Source organism: Equus quagga, chromosome 5, assembly GCF_021613505.1.
Source record: "Equus quagga isolate Etosha38 chromosome 5, UCLA_HA_Equagga_1.0, whole genome shotgun sequence".
Classification (NCBI taxonomy): Eukaryota; Metazoa; Chordata; class Mammalia; order Perissodactyla; family Equidae; genus Equus; species Equus quagga.
This window is the reverse complement of record NC_060271.1, coordinates 108987905-109005557: the sequence shown is the minus strand read 5'-3', so window position 1 is coordinate 109005557 and position 17653 is coordinate 108987905. Positions and strand designations below refer to the sequence as shown.

At 45.1% G+C, this 17653-nt stretch overlaps 1 protein-coding gene across 2 annotated transcripts in view; it reads left to right on the top strand.

The window, feature by feature from the left end:
• Positions 1-17208, top strand: part of VIT (vitrin) — a 104610-nt gene extending 87402 nt beyond the window's left edge. For both annotated transcript variants that reach the window (XM_046662746.1, XM_046662745.1), the window contains 4 exons: positions 6495-6598; positions 9863-10089; positions 11704-12217; positions 15869-17208. In XM_046662746.1, the coding sequence (XP_046518702.1) occupies positions 6495-6598; positions 9863-10089; positions 11704-12217; positions 15869-16047 (1024 nt within the window). In that variant the 3' untranslated portion in view covers positions 16048-17208. The remainder of the gene's footprint in view (positions 1-6494; positions 6599-9862; positions 10090-11703; positions 12218-15868) is intronic.
• Positions 17209-17653: the final 445 nt, after the last annotated feature.

Genomic DNA, 17653 nt, shown 5'->3' with positions numbered 1-17653 from the left:
GGTGGATGGGTTGAATCATTATTACTAACTACCAAAAAAACACTCATCTAAAAACTAAATTTGATTATAAGACCTTGTTCCTGTCTCTGATCCTAGGACATGAGAGAAAGGCCAGCGTCCTTTCAAAAGGGGCTAGTAGAGGAAAGTCCTCTGCAGGTTGGCCCAGGCCGCTCAGCTGCTCAGTCCTGTCAGGGGACAGGAGAGAGTCATGCTCGTTCTGAGCCAGGTAATGCCCACAAAAGACAAGTCTGCCACCGAACCTGCAGCCCCCAGCTTGGCCTTGGGCAACCAGGGGCACCCTAGAACATCCTCCTGACTTCACAGGCACACTTCATCTCAGTGGCTAAGTCCGTAAATCATGACTTTTTAGCATTACGAAAATTGAAAGGCTAAATATAGTCGTGGCATTTTACTGTAACCTTAAAGTGATGCCCTGTTGGGGGAACAGTTTTGAAAGGTTCTTGCTCTCGGGAATATGATTAGTTCCTGTGTCTCTATCAGCACAGAGATTCCTTTCAGAGGCTCACTCCACGTGACTCAGAAGTCCTCTAGAATCTAGGCCTTCCCAAACTTTCCTAAGGATAAGATTGGCCTGGATTCCTTGCTCAAAAAGAAATTTCCCAGCCGCAGCCCAGACCTACTGAACCAAGTTTCTATTGGAGGAGACTTGGTAGGGTACGCAGCACACCTGGCGCTCCAGCAGTCTCGTCATCAGCAAGGCCTTCAAACGCCGAAGCCCTATCCCAGCTCCCTGCCCCCAGCCCCTGCGCCCATTTCTGACAGGTATTCTTTCTTCTTAATCACCCACAGGATAGTCATTTCCTATTGCATAAATTCTCTCTTTTTATGCACAGGCAAATTCTGGCTCCCTATAATTTCTCTTCATTAGTATAGCTCTTCTTCCAGACATAGAACAATTTAACATTTTCTCCTTGAGCTATAAACCTCCTTGTTTATTTTCTTGTCTTATTTTCAAAGGAAATCTTTGACATTGCTGAGAAAAAAAAAGCGTTTTCCTTTAATGAGATCTTGTAATAAAATTACAAGTTAAAAGGTTACTTACATAAAAATATAGTGGTGTACCTTTTTGAACTTTTTAAATATTCTCCATTGATGAAAAGTAATCAGACTAGGGTGTCAGGGCCCCAACTCATATATCCTGAAGGACAATACACCCATGTGCTCTGGTACTGAGAGCTGCCACAGTCTGCAGGTTAAAGACTTGCCATGCATTCCTCTGATTTAGTTACATTACAGTTTAAGAAAGATTTATTGAGTGTGTAGCGTGTACTAAGCACTATGCCGTTGGCAGGGGACACTGATGTAAAATTCATCTAAGCAGTTTGATTACATTTGCCTATAAGTCCCCGGGTAGATGAGCTCTGTGGCTGTGCTTCTAATCATGATTTTAGCAATTGGAAAGAGTCGCAGAGGCTCTCTGATCCAACCTTTCAATCCATTAAAAATGGATAGGTAAATGTAATAGAGATTCTGTTCTTCAGGACTTCACCATCTAGTAAGGGAGGCAATATTTTTGAAAGAAATAACATTAAGTAAAATTAAAAGCATCTATTCACTGGGTATATGAATGGCTCATCTGTCTGCCTCTGAAGATGGATTCATCCACCTCTACGACGTAATAGAGGGAGAGAGTGATCAGTGTGGAGCTCAGAGGCAGTGCGTTCAACTGTCCCGGGGGTGGTCCAAGAGAGGAGGAGCTTTCTTTCTTTCTTTCATTTCTTTATTCCACAGTTACCTATGACCCCCTGTAGGCTAAACTCTAGGGATAGGAAAAACTGGGGCATAGGTTACAGTCAATCATCGTGATTTGCAGATTCTATATCTACAAATCTACCTACTCACCAAAATTTATTTGTGACTCCAGAACCAATACTCTTGGCACTTTCACAGTCATTTGCAGACATGCACAGAAGGGTAATAAGTTTGAGTGTTCACTTGACACACATATTCCCAGCTGAGGTCAAACGAGGCAATGCTCTGCCTTCTTGCTTCAGCTCTCCTGCTGTAAACAAGTGTCCTTTTCACGGTCTATTTAGTGCCACATTTTTCTGTTTTTTCATTGGTGCTTTCATGATTTAAAATGGTCCCCAATGAAATGGGTAAAGGTGGTCAAAAGGTACAAACTTCCAGTTGTAAGATAAATAAGCCCTGGGGATGTAATGTACAGCATGGTGACTGCAGTTCACAACAGGCATTGTATACTTGTAAGTTGCTAAGAGATTTGGAAAGTTCTCATCTCAAGGAAAAAAAATTTGTAACTGTGTGTGGAGATGAATGTTCACTAAACTTTTTCTGGTAATCATTTCGCAATATATACATATATCAAATCATTATGTTGTACACCTAAAATTAATGCAATGTTATATGTCTCAATTTATAATTATATCTCAATTTAAAAAATAAATAAATAAAATGGCCCCCAAGAGTAGTGCTGAAATGCAGTCTTGTGTTCTAAGTGCAAGAAGGCTGTGATGCGTTATGGAGAAAATACAAGTGTTAGATAAATTTCCTTTAGGCATGAGCTATAGTGCTGTTGCTTGTGAGTTCAATGTTAATGAATTAATGATTCGGTACATTTAGAAAAAGAAAGGAACTTTGCTGATCTGCCCTTGAGTCTGCCCTGGAAAGTGCTAAAGTAACATCTATAGTGTGTAATGAAGCTGTGGAAAAGGTGGAAAAGCAGCTGAACTAGTGAATTCATGAAATGAAGATTGATTAAAAAAAAAAAAAAAAGCACGGTGGACAGCATTGTGAGACTGAAAACCAAGGAAATTTAGGGTTACTTTACCCAGGCTCAGGATAATGTGAAATCCTTTTCTGCTAATGTTTTATCCTACAGAAATAGTGCCTATAACTGATTATATGTAAGCAACATACGTCAAATTAGATGTCTTCAAACAGAAATGTATACGAAACAAGTTTATGTCTTGATCTATTGATGAAAGTGTTGTGGTGTTGTGACCAGAGGCCCACAGGAGCCTAACCCTATATGGCTCAGTATTTACTAATTTGATGTTCACGGTGACTTCATAGAACATGACTATCACAAAGAAGGCTCGACTGTGTACGTAGTATGGGAAAGAGACAGGTAATCAACAGTCGCTCTAGAAAGTGATCAATGTTAAGACAGCCTCCTGCACTGGGTGCCTGGGGGAACACATGGATGAGACCAGGTGACTAGGTTCCACATTTAAATATATTTTTCTGTAAAAAATTCTGAAAGACACTTTTATATTTTTGCTTTTTAAGTTACTTGTCTAGATAACACAATTTATGATTAGCTATGATTTCTTCACAAGCATCAGACACACTCAAGAAATCTTGCAAAGTGAGAAAAATCTAGCCCACAGAGCATTCTCAAAAGTAATTAAAGTTTTGAGTGAGTTAAAAATTCTACAATTTTAATGAAGTGTTTATAGAGTTATATTTGGTAGACAGTTACACATTTATTATTGTCGATATCAATTTTGAAATTTTTTATTTTCTAGCCAATAATTTTTGTTTGTTGGTTTCAAGTCATTTTTTTAGGTCCTGAGAAAGTTCATATTCCTTGGTCTCCACAGGATAGATCCAGACTTTGAGGACTCTAAAGCTTGTGCAGTTCGAGGGCCTTTTTAAGAAAAAGAACATAAAATTACAAAACCAAAACTAGACCCCTTGGAAGAGGCAGCATTAGCTTCTCGATTAATCTGCCTCTATTAGACACTTAGAGCCTATTGGATACAATGTCCTCTGCAGAGGCCACTCTGGATACCAGAAGACCAGGTGGGAAGGTAGAGCAATAGTTCAGGAAACAGAAGATGAAAGTCCAAATTTCTGGTTGGAAAGGATGGGATAGATACAAGAGCTATTGAAGAGATTGGTCTGACAGGACATGGCATTTGATGAAGAAGGTGTCAGAGGGTGGCAAGAATGTACACTGCTGGGATGACTTCATGAGTCATAAGAGGGAATACAGAAGGGACACGAGTGGTTGGGTGGAGCAGGTTTGGAAGATAAATGACTTCAGTTTGGGAAATATCAAACCTGTGGGGCCAGTGGACCGTCCCAAGGTAATACAGGGTACATTCCAGATGGAGATGGATGGAAGCCATTGCATGTATATATGGAGTTCACGAGAGAGGACTGACCGGTGTGCACAAGTCAGCTGTTGGCGTGTGAATGAATGGTCATTGAAGTTGATGAGATCTCCCAGGCGAGTGCATAAATTAAAGAGGGATGCACGATGGAGATAGCACTGTGGGGAACACCAGCGTTTAGAGGTAGAGAGGCACAGAATGAAAATGGAGAAATATTTTTTTATTCAATACAGTTAATTGAGTACCTGCAGGTGCCACATACTATGCAATGTGTTGTGGGTCAGAGAAAGCTGAGTCGGGCACGGAGATGGTCAGCTGGGGCCAGGGGTCAGGGAGACAGGTAGCTCCAGATAGCTGGAGCTTGGAGGGTGAGCACAATTTGGGTTTTCCAGATGAGAGAATTGATGAGCAAAGGCATAAAGTTAGAAAAACAGGAAATAGTGAGCAGCTCATTCTGACCAGAATTTAGGCTATTGAGAGAGAGAAGTGGATGAAGATGATAGGTTGGAATTAAATTATGGATGGGTTTGGAAAGCCAAAATATGAAGTTTAACAATGGGAGCCTCTGATGATTTTTGAGCTGAGGAATTTTACAGTCGGAGCTGTACGTGCGAAAGAGTTCTCTAGCAGCTATGCAGACAACTGGCATTGCAGAGGCCAACATAGAGACTCTTACAGTAGAACCAGCAAGAAGTAAGGGAGCCTGGACTCAGAGGGTTGCCATAGAAATATGGCGGAGGGAATAAAAGTGAGTGATTGTGTCTAGAGGAATTTATGGCATTTGACTGACGAGACTGACAGGTTCTATGACTGAGCTAGTAAAGACTGAGTCCAGGTTTTGAGCCTAGATGGCTGGGAGGCAGGTTCAGCATTTCCTGTAATTGATCTGTAAGAACACAAACCACAAGCCCTGGAGCCCACAGGGAAAGAGGAACATAACTGTGAAAGTGACAGAGGGACTTCGCTGTGTGAGTCCTCCTCCCTGTGACCTGCACATGGGTCGCATCACTGCAGCCTCAGATCATGAGGCTTCACACTGTAGCTTGACAGGAAGGTCGAGCTCAGCTAAAACGCCCATATTTCTCCATCTTGCTGTTGGCTTTGTTGTTTGTTTGTTTTTTATTTAATCCTGAACTAGAACTTGCTTTTTTTTCTGGTGGCGTTTCATCTGGTTGGGTTTTGCCTCCACACCCCATTGGTTGAGCTGGTTTTCAGCTTTCCTTCATCTTCCCTGAAGGGAACGGCCCTCACAGGTCACACCACCTCTCATTTAGATGAGCCTGCCTCTAGGCATCTTGCTTTGGTTTTGTCTAAGAGCCAGCCTGTACCCCTCGCAGTCACTAATGGAATGCAGGACAGAGGGGCATCCTTCCGGCCTGTTCACGAGTTCTCCTCAGACAGAGATCACCTTGAGATAGCTGGGAAGGTCAGAAAATAGGGACAGAGTAAGGGAGGGAAGGGAAGGGGGAGGCAGAGAATGTCTCCTCTCAGGTCCTGGGGACTGGCTCCCTGGTGACCACACTGCCAGGTCCCCCGAAGGACTCACTGAGAATCCTCTGTAGGCCCCCTTGGAATTCCCGCCGGAAACTGCCTACAGCTGCTGCTTCCTGGATCTCCTCCTGGGATTTGTGGAGAGACTGCTTTCACGTCTCCTTCTCCCTTTCCTGGAGGACTTAGCAACCGGCAGCCGGGCCCAGCAACCTAATTTGCCCTGTGTTCAGAAATAATTATGAACACCAAGACAGCAACGTCAGAGAATTGAACCAAGCACAGACCCTTCTGGAGTGCTGGGCCTGAGTAGCCTTAAAGGTGACACTCTCATGAAGCCCTGCCAATGGACGGGTATCAGTGATTCACGAGATGTGACTTTGCCGTGCATCCACACTTCATCCCGGGGCCAGGATAAAGCTGAACACTGCCCCTTGGCTGCAGATATCCACATGTATCTCCTCAGAAATCACTGAGAACTGCTGCCCCAGCTGAGACAACAGAGACGCCAGGGACACCCACCCTCCCTCCATCCACTGGCCAGTCCCTTAAGGAGACCTCTGTCACCTATTCCTCTTCTCTGTGCACACACCAAAAGAGGACAGGTGATATCTCAGAAGTGGTCCATGAGCCGCCATTGTTCAATTTTATTATTAGTTGTTGTTAATCTCTTACTCTGCCTACTTTATAAATTAAACCTTATCATACATATGTATGTATAGGGAAAAACGTAGTATATATAGGGTTCAGTACTATCCACAGTTTTCAGGCACCCACTGGGGGTCTTGGAACATATCCCCCACAGAAAAGGGGAGCTACTATATGAAAGAGTCAACTCTGATTTCTGCTTTCCTCCAAAGGTAATAACTTTCCAGCTGACTTTGATTTCTTGTTCTGACCCTTCAGAGACAACCCTGCTACTCACTTTAATCTCAAGACTCACGTGAGTTCCCAGGATCTGAAGACCGCCATCGAGAAAATCACCCAGCGAGGAGGGCTTTCTAATGTAGGTATGTGATCCTGGTGCAGATCGTTCCATCTTGCTTCCGCGGTTCTCTTTCTATGTGGTTGTCTTCTATACAGGAGGAGGAAAAATAATAATCGTCAATCAAGAAAGGAGTCACACAGTATTTGTATCTTTTCTAAAGTATGATCGTGTTTTCAGGGGCAAGAATTGTTATCATATATATGCTGGAGAGTTCCAGCATGCCTGCTTCCTTGGGATGGCAGCTTTCTTCAGGACAAAGAGGCCTGCTATTATGACTGTCTCCTGATTGGTCTACAAGTCATCAACTATCTAACGTTAAATGTTTTAACCAGTTCCATTCAGGAAGCTCCACAGTGCCCCTTGGGAAACTTCTTCCAATCAGCTCCTGTTAAAGTGATGACCGTGCAAAGAGAGGCGTGTTCTTTATCTCAAGCCCAGTCTTCTGTGATGTCTGAGCCTTGGTGGTGGTGACGGGGTGGGTACCAGAAACCCAAAGTTCCATTCCTCAGTGGGGTAGGTCCAGAAACTCCATTTTATCGGTTCACCCAGCAGTGATTCAGCATTAGGAAACAGATGCCCACTAACCAAGCTCAAAGGCTGCCAGTGAGCCCGTGCCAATGTATTAATTTACAAATGGTAGTCTGGCTTCAGGGACACTGGGAAGGGTGTCCACTTCTCAGGGAACTTATTGGTACCATTAAAATCCAAGGGTATGGAGAAGTGAGCCACAGTTGCTTGGCATGGATCACACACAGGGAATAGAACTATTTTTGAAGGAGTATGTTTGAAGTTATAGTAAATTCTATTTAATTACTTCCCTTTCCAACGAGGTGTACATCTCTGTAGACCAGTATATTAGTATCTGGCAAATGGAGAGCTTTGATCTTTGAACAATGCTAAATAAACACTGGCCAAGGCACTGCTATCCGGACCCCAAATCAATATTACTTCATCACAAACATGATAGAGTCAATTTCTGATTTATTTTCAATTTAGTACCTAGATCAGTGAAATTCCAATAAAGTATCATGGAGTAAAACTTAAAAACTTAAAGACATGCTATTTCCTTGAGGGATTAGAGAGGTGTCTTAATAAAATCGTCATATTTTTTTTCAGTGGATGACGTGTTCTCCCTCTGCCCTGTACTGATCAAGGTTTGGGTTCAGAGAACAGAATCCATTTCAATTGGCTTAAACAGAAAGGGATTTATTTCAGGGTATTAAATGGTTTTGAAATTATTGAAAGGACTGAACAAATGAACTCTAGGCTGAGCTTTCAGAGATGGCTTCTAAAGTCTTCCTGCAGAACCAGGAGCTCCAAGGAGGTACTGCCTCTTACAAAATCTGGAAATCAATTTTTAAATTCTGCCACCACAGGGGGCTGGCCCCGTGGCCGAGTGGTTAAGTTCGCACACTCCACTGCAGGCGGCCCAGTGTTTTGTTGGTTCGAATCCTGGGTGCAGACATAGCACTACTCATCAAACCACACTGAGGCAGCGTCCCACATGCCACAACTAGAAGGACCCACAACGAAGAATATACAACTATGTACCGGGGGGCTTTGGGGAGAAAAAGGAAAAAAAAAAGTCACTAAATTCTGCCACCACAGTCTCTTCAGGAATCTGCTTTGGCAGGAAGCCACCATGATCAGGAAGCTTCTGTCACAGCTGCTAGCTCCAAAACCATGCTTTGTCTGCTCCATTCACACCCACAAAACCAATGTTCTGCACTCTACCACCTCAACACCAACAAAGTTAGTGACCAAACACAGGCACTTCTGCTAACGCTGCCCCAGAGAAGTCACATACTCTACAGATACGTGTCAGTGGAAATAGCAGAATCAAAAATACTGTCTCTGCTCCACTTTCATCTTCTAAATCTCATGTGTGCATCAATTCCGGAAACTAAAACAAATCCGGAACTGTAGCTGCAAGGGAGTCTCAACAATGCAATTTCAGATTTCCAGCCTCTGCTTCCAAAATCTGCTAGAAGGTGAATGGAATGTATGTTGAGCACTAGTTGACCATGGCCTCCAAATTTAAGATTGGGTGAGGTCAAGGTGCTCTTCCTATGGCTCCCTGTGCTCTGTCTGCAGGCATCTAACACTAAGCCAGAGGGGATTGCCGGGTGACTTGGGCCTTGAGGGACATTATCCCTTGCCTATGAAAGCAGTTCTCAACAGCCCAGGTTTTCTCAGCAACTGTGTTCTGTGCAGCCAGTTCACATGGGTTCTCCAAGACATTTCTCCAGCAACTGCGTCTGTGACCATTTGATCCTTTCACTTGGCAGGTAAGATTATACTAGCCAAGGGAGCCAGGATGCTGGCCAAAACCAAAAAAGCATCGAGGGTAATGACATTAATCCTAAAGTCTTAAGAAGGTGGTTCCTAACTTTTATTTAGATTGGGGACCCCTTTGAGAATCTCTTGAAAGCTACATACTTTCTACCCAAATAAATACTTATACACACAAAATATTGTGTATAATTTCAGGGAATTTGTGGGTATACCCCCGAGTGCCCCAGGGGTCCACAGAGCCCAGGTTAAGAGCCCTGCCTTCCCATATGCAGCTATGTTGACACTAGGGTGACCAGTTATCCATTTTCCAGGAGCATATGGGGCTTTCAGTGCTAAAACTGGGAAAGTCTCAGCAAACTGAGACAGTTGGTCACCCTACTCATAGACACAGCCAGGGCTAGGACACAGTCTTTCAGTTCTTAGGGGCTGCAGCACTTTCCAGGTAGCTAGCATGGAACTGGACAAAATACCCCACTGAACCCAGAATATGGCCCTCCACACCCAGCAGCTCCTGGAGCACTGGGCTCACCCCAAGCAGCAGGAGGCCAAGAAGAGTTTCCCACCATCCAAGTCAAATCCTCCCAGCCCATGCTCTCAATGGAAACAATGTGGGGCTGGCTTAGGGGCTTAGTGGGGTTCCAGCACCCTGGTGGAGAAGGGACCCTTTTGTTCTCATGAATGTCTTCTTCACCTGCTTGCTGGTCCCTAAAACTTTTTTTAAAGCAAAAAAGAATTAGAAATCACAGGTTTAAAACGAAATGGGGCAGGGAAATTCATAGTGATGATGGTTGCAAGACCTTGTGAGTGTGCTTAATACCACTGAACTATACATCTAAAAATAGTTAATGTGGTAAAAAAGAAAAAAAAGAAAGAGACAAGGGAGGGAATGAGTATGTTTCTCTGGACCTGCTTATGCTGCTGTGATCTGTTCCTGTATTTATAATCAGCATGACCACAATCACTCCAAGTGTGAGTTTTCTTTTTCTTCCAGGTCGAGCCATCTCCTTTGTGACCAAGAACTTCTTTTCCAAAGTCAACGGAAACAGAGGCGGTGCTCCCAACGTGGCTGTAGTGATAGTGGATGGTTGGCCCACGGATAAGGTAGAGGAGGCTTCAAGGCTTGCAAGAGAGTCAGGAATCAACATTTTCTTCATCACCATTGAGAGTGCTGTTGAAAATGAGAAGCAGTACGTGATAGAGCCCAACTTTGCAAACAAGGTATGTAACTGCCTGGAGACCCACCCAACGTAAGGATTCCCTGCTCTGTGCAAAGCCGTTAACAGCCATCAGGGCAGGGTTCTCATTCCTTAGATGGGCTTTAAGCTCACTTCTAGGCAGGAGGGCCCCCAGTGAGGGACTAGTAAGTCTGGAACCCAGAATTACCTTCTCAAAGCAAAACTCCAAATGCACCTGTGAACTGAGGCCAGCATTGGCACCTTGGGAGGAGCACTGTCCCCAAGGTCTCACATGAAGCCTTTCCTGGGCTCCTCCCACAGCCCAAGGGACCTCAACCAGGCAGCCCAGGGAGCCTTCACACGAGCACACACATGGGCACACATACACTCTCTCACACACGTGTGCACACACACATTGCAAATTAGCCAATCTGATAAACAAGAATAAGGTGGCATTGAACCAGGTGAGGTTTTCAAATGCTGCTCCTGGTCATCTACTGTGACCCCCCACTACAGGCCCTGTGCTCCAGCCAACTGGTTCCTGTCCGCGCCAGCACCACTGCCCTCTCCCGCCATGACTTTACCCAGGCTGCCTGGTAGGAATTCCTCCTCTCCATCCATTGGCTGGAATTCAGCTCAGCCTCAGTGCTCATCTCAGATGTCGCCTAGTCCATGGGAGGATTTGTGAGCCCCATTTAGATTTTTATAAACCAATTAAAAATATTTCCTAGGATATTTTTAAGTCGTTTCTTGCTCAAGAATAATTTTTTAATTATACAAATCCATCTGTAGCCATCGGGTTTGTGATTCTGTCTGTGACCCCCCAGAGAGGCAGCAGCAAGGAAGAAACGCTCCACTTTAGGAAGACCAGCCCTGTCACTTCCAGGAGCACACCAACCAGGTGTTCAATGTTTATTTGAAACTGCCTTAAATTTTTTCTGGAACAAGCTTGGGCACAAGCAAATAAATATTCTTTTGCCTGAAGGCAGGGTTGTCTGGAGGACATTGCTTGAGTTTTAAGAGCAGAAAGGTTTGTGTTTCAGTCTCAGGAACTCAAGGATGTCCCTTCACAGCTGACCTTCAGTTTGTTCCTTCATCATAGGGGGGTTATAATTCCACCTTGTAGGATTAGGGTGGGAGGTTAATGAGAGAATCTCTCCGAGAGCTTCTAGAACAACACGACCGTGTGTGAGACCCCGTCTCTCTGGGTACAGGGCTGCTCTGGAAACATTACTTTAGCTATTTCTCATGTGTGTCTTGTTTTCCTGATCAGAACAAAAGCTGTCTTTAATCCTCTCATGCGTGGGCGCCCTCCAGTGCCAATCATTTGGCTGGCTGCCGGTACAAATGAACCGAGGGGCCTGGAGCAGCATAAATATGAAACTGAAACCAAAGATACGCCTCTCCCTATGGATTTGCTTGACTGACGGCTCTCCACTAAAGCAGAGACCCAGCTGAGGGAGTGGGAGCGAGTCCAGAGATAACTTGAGGGGTCTTTGCCCCAGTGAGTGCTTGACTAGGTACACTGAGATGCAGAAAGCTTTAGGCGGACTAGTGCAGAAAATGAGTCTGTTTGCCCTGGTGGTCAAGGGTAGTGATAATGGATTGGAGGATTTGACCCCTGACCTGGAGAGTGTCCCTCCCCTCTGTCTTCCAGGCTGTGTGCAGAACAAACGGCTTCTACTCGCTCAATGTGCAGAGCTGGTTCAGCCTCCACAAGACGGTGCAGCCCCTGGTGAAGCGGGTGTGTGACACTGAGCGACTGGCCTGCAGCAAGACCTGCTTCAACTCGGCCGACATTGGCTTCGTCATTGACGGCTCCAGCAGTGTGGGGACGAGCAACTTCCGCACGGTCCTCCAGTTTGTGGCCAACCTCAGCAAAGAGTTTGAGATTTCAGACACAGACACGCGAATCGGGGCTGTGCAGTACACCTACGAGCAACGGCTGGAGTTCGGGTTCGACGACTACAACACCAAGCCGGACATCCTCAACGCCATCAAGAGGGTGGGGTACTGGAGTGGTGGGACCAGCACGGGGGCTGCCATCAACTACGCCCTGGAACAGCTCTTCAAGAAGTCCAAGCCCAACAAGAGGAAGTTAATGATCCTCATCACTGATGGGAGGTCCTATGATGACGTCCGAATACCAGCCATGGTTGCCCATCACAAGGGTAAGCTTGTCTTGCTGAACATCTCTCTGGGGCTTAGTGGGCCAGTGTGACAAGGAAGGGACTGTCTTTGTGCATTGGTTTTGTCTACCAGTCAATAAAATGTTCAAAACTGTCGAGAGGATATTTGGGGTGTAGTTAAATAGGCCCCTGTGAGCGGCGATGAAGGAATGAGCAGGGAAGATGGAGGTAGCTTCCAAAGTTCATGGCAAATCCAAGGCCTTGGGATGACTGGGAAGGTTAACCCTTTCCTTTACACCCCACACCCTGAGGCGTCCCACACGGAGGGGAAAAGGAATTTGACTCGTTACTTTGATCTCTATTGAAGACCACAAAATTGTGTTAGAAATTTGAAGAAAACTAATGTTTTAAAAGAAAAGTACTATTTTTATCATCAACTGCTAACCAGATGTTGGGGGTTTTAGGGAGACCTCAAAGAAATTTTCCTTCAAAATATTTAAAGAGCTGGGGCCGGCCCCATGGCTGAGTGGTTAAGTTTGCACACTTCACTTCAGCGGCCCAGGGTTTCACCAGTTTGGATCCTGGGTGAGGACGTGGCACCACTCATCAGGCCATGCTGAGGCGGCTTCCCACATGCCACAACTAGAAGGACCCACAACTAAAAATATACAACTATGTACTGGAGGGCTTTGGGGAGAAAAAGGAAAAATAAAATCTTTAAAAAAAAATTTAAGGAGCTATTTCCATATAAAAATTTGTGAGAGGCCAATAGAAAGTTTAAAACCATGAAAAATGAGCAAAATATTTTTGTTGATATTTAGAAAGTCAGTCACATTTAATGCCTTTTTCACAAAATCTACATATAATCACTGTTTTGAAAAGTGCTGTAAAATATCAGAAAACTACAACCTGGAGAAAACCCCAAGTCATAACAGTATGATAAAAAAAGTAAGCCAACAGGCCAGCCCGCTGGTGTAGTGGTTAAGTTCATGCACTCTGCTTCAGTGACCCAGAGTTTGCAGGGTTGGGTCCCAGGTACAGACCTGCACACCACTCCTGAAGCCACACTGTGGCGGCATCCCACGTACAAAGTGGAGGAAGATTGGCACAGATGTTAGCTCAGCGACAGTCTTCCTCAAGCAAAAAGAGGGAGATTGGCAACAGATGTCAGCTCACGGCCAATCTTCCTCATGAAAAGATTTTTTTTTAAAAGTAAGCTGAGTGGTCAGTGAATACCAAAGACCTACAGATAAGCACTATTGAACAAGACTCACTCGGGGCCATGGTTGTTTTCTTGCTATAGTTGTTTTCTTCTTCCGTGTACATTTTTTTTTCCTTTTTCTGCTGAGGGAGATTCATCCTGAGCTAACGTCTGTTGCCAATCTTCCTCTTTTTTTTGCTTGAGGAAGATTGTCCCTGAGCTAACATCTGTGCCAATCCTCCTCTATTTTGTATGTGGGTCACCACCACAACATGGCTGACAAGTGGTATAGTTCCGTGCCCGGGATCCAAATCTGAGAACCCCAGCTGCTGAAGCAGAGCACACCAAACTTAACCACTATGCAACAGGGCCAACCCCTTCTGTGTACATTTAATTTGAGTTAGTTTGCAGGATTTTCAGTATTCTTTAAAGCTGCTGTTAATCCTTCCCCAAACAAGGAGAGGCGTACTCCTAGTGGCGGGATGGTAGATGGCCTGCATGCCTGCAGTCACAGTGTCTCTTGGGCTCATGGCAGCAGAGTGAAGATGGTTTAAGGCTCAGAGACAACCTGCCCAAAGTTCCAAAGTGAGTGGGCAGAGCCAGCTGGGCCAGCTCTTGACGATAAGGCCAGGGGTCTCCTGCTCTCTCTACACATCTGTCTCCAGCTCATGTCAGCTCCACTCTCACTTGTTTTGCTAGATGTATCTCCTTTGGGCCTCACTCAAACGGTATTCTTGGCCTCCTCATCAGAGGTGAAGACTGAGGGAGATGTCCTGGGAGCTGTCAGAGCATGTGGCGTATTCTGGACAGGTTTAAAGAACCAGGACCAGTAGATGCAAATTACATGGAGCAATGAGCATTGTGTCCCTGGGAGTGTCCAAGCCAATGCTGGGTGACCATCTGTCAGAATTGCCAGCGGAAGATTTTCTACAATAGGGGTGGACTCAGGGATCTGAAAAGCTAAATTTCTAATACTATTTGTGTTGTCTTTTTGGGGGGTCAGCCTTTCCATCTTTGAGCAGAAACAAGGCCTTAGTCAATCTAAGCTGCATTCTGCAGCAAAGCTCTTCCACTGCCACTTGGCAGCATTTTAAAGCCCAAAGCTGGCTTTTCCCAATGTAGACAACATTCAGAGAACAGACACTGGAGAGGTCAGAGAAGGGACTGGTAGCTTAAATGCACCTTAATGAGCCACAGCTGAAAAGCAGCTTGGACTAGAACCATGTGAGGTGTGGATGGCTCTCCCATCAGCAGGACAGGGTGCCCAGAAGATGCTCGAGATAACCACACGGGCCGTGGTGGGTGGCTGAGGGAAAGGCGCCTGGGCAGGAAGGCCACAGCCAGGCTCTGCCCTCTGTTTCATGGCCATCTTGCTCACTCACTCTACTCTGGCCAGGCTGAAGGTGATGTGGGAATAAGCTTGTGTAGAGTAAGGTCAAGCACCTTCTGACCAGCTGCCCCGAACCCAAATCGAGAACCATATACCAGGCAGTCTCCCAGTTTCCCCGGTGAGAATAGATGCCTAGTCTCTGAATCTGTCCTCTCCTCCCTGGGGCATCTTGCCTCCAGTTGTGGTCCAACTCCTTTCATCCCATTATACTCTTTCCCATTTGCATCGAGATGTGCTCGAGTCCCTCCCTTCCTAAAAAACAAAAAAATTCTCTTTGACCTCGTGTTCTGCTCCAGTTACCACCTGCGCCCTCCTCTTTACAGGCCAACTGTAAGGGCTGGAAAGGATTGTATGTGCTGTCCCCACATCTTCATTTCTTTTTCACTCTCAACTCACAGCAATTCCTTTGGTTCTTTGGCATCTACTCCCCCGAAACTGCTCTCACCAAGCTACCAATGTCTTGTTTTTTACAAATCCATTGAGTGCTTTTTCATTTTCCTCTTACCTGACCTCCCTGCAGCAGCCAACACTGTTGGCCCCTCCCCTAGCCTGAAACCCTTTCTTCACGGCGGTCATGGAGCAGAGGCTGGGTGACCAGCTCTCCGGGTCCTTGTGCAGTGGGAATGAGGTTGGATCCATGGCTTGTAAAGTCACCCTCAAGTCTAAAGTAACCCAGTTCCACTGGATTAGTTAAAAAGATCTTGAACTGTCTTTTGACACGTTTAAGGCTCTCTGAGGTTTTGTTTGGCTCTACTCACAGGGACAGCAGGTGTGTGCCATGTGGTGTGATCTGCGTGGCACCAACGTTTCACTTGTCCCAAAATATCATCCCCTCTGCTGCTCCTGGACATGAAATTATTATCGTGTATTTACTCCATTCTGTCTGGTTTTTCCCCCCAAAGATTATAAACTTCTATGAGATAGCAGCTATATCCATTTTGCTACTGTTGGCATATAGCAGATGTGCATGCTTTGGGGCACGTTTGATGTTGGATTCTATTGTGTTCAAACATAGTATCCCACAGAGCAAGAGGAAGACAAAGATTCCTTAGCAGGCCCTTCTCTTGGGCACATTTGCTTCATCCAAACTTTGTCCCCACAGGAGTGATCACCTATGCAATAGGCGTTGCATGGGCTGCACAGGACGAGCTGGAAGTCATTGCTACTCACCCTGCCAAGGACCACTCCTTCTTTGTGGACGAGTTTGACAACCTCTACAAATCTGTTCCCAAGATCATCCAGAACATTTGCACAGAGTTCAACTCACAGCCTCGGAACTGAATTCAGAGCAGGCAAGGCATCAACACCTGCTGCTTTCCCACTGGCTCTGGGACAACCCCCAGCGCTTTACAGGGCACACGGGGTGGCAAGGCATGTGGGGCTTCCTGGAGAACAGATGCGTGGTGGTTATTCTTTGCCAGCATGGTTTTTCATACTTCAAAACTTGGAGCTTGAAAGATAATCATAAATTTGTAGACTGAGGCAAAATGATACATCATTTTGAGGGTGCTGAGGATTTTCCATTTTGACAATTGTTTTCAAAATAAATGCTCAGAATAGAGTGCAGGTATTATGACAGGCTTAACTAGAGCTTCTGTGAGGTTTTTTTTTAACTTTATTTCTCGTTAGAATTCTGTGACTCTCAACAAGTTTCATTTTGGTCACGACAATATGGGAGTTGCTTAATTAAATGTTTAAAAGGATTACGTGCCATCATTCTGACTGTGTCATGGGTCGTGTTCACAGGGTTTGTGACAGGGCCACTCTTTGCTCTTCTCGTTCCCCAGAGCATCTGCTGCGCACTCATTCCTGTCCCAAGGTGACACACACCCATGGGGATGCAGAGAGAGTGTGGCAGCAGCACTGCTGCCAATTCACCTCCTCCTCTCTATTATCTGCATCGCCACGCACCTGCCACCTGTAGCTATAGAGCAGCTGGGGGATGGCCTTGGAGAACCAAGTTGATCTCGCTTAAAAGCAGTGCATTAGGCTAGTGTAGATGCTTTTAGCTCGAGCTGAACATTAGAATCGCTTGGGAGGCTAAAATGCTGGTCCCCAGGCCCCATCCCAATACCAGTCAAATCTGAGTCTCTGGGAAGGGAGCCTGAATGTTGGCGTGTGTGAAGAGCTCTCTGGCGTTATTGCTGGGCTGCCAGGATTGACGACCATTGAGCTACTTCTGAGGGGTCAGTGTCATAGCTGTTTCCTGGGAGAGCCCTGTTTATGCCTATTGTCTGGGGTCCCATCCAGTTTTGCATTTGTCCTGGGTTTTTCATTTATTTCATGATTAATAGTTGCATTAAGATAAGTCAGGATGGGGTTTGGTTGAACTCCACTTTTTACTTCCAGCTTCTGCCAAGGACTCATCCATTAGGAGGTGAAATATTTGTGCAATGGGGGAATGTTCAAAAAAGTCATAAATAAAGCTGACTTACGTATCGACAGTTATGTTTTGTGAAAATATGTGTTGAAGAACGCGACTCTCAATGGAGGCAAAGAGATAGCATCTGTGTCAATACTTGGGACAAAATATTTACATGAAAAAATTGAAGATATCATCTATTTATCAGAATTTGCATTGAGCTTACCAAATCTCTCACTATCTGGAGAGAGAATATATCAGCAATTTAAAATATTGAGGTCTACAGAGAAAAATCAATTAAAGCTGTCAGCAATTGCAAATTTATTCACCATAAACTTCACGTTGAAAGCCATGGCAAACAGATTCGTTCAAAAACCTCAAAATACAAAAAACTATTTTAAAAAAGGAAATGCTTCTTAAAGATACCAGTGACACACTATTAGTGAAAAATTCAGCGAAGAAACTACTTAAGGAACTGAAGTCAGTACCAGGAAGGATTATTCCACACAGATTTTTGAATGTGCA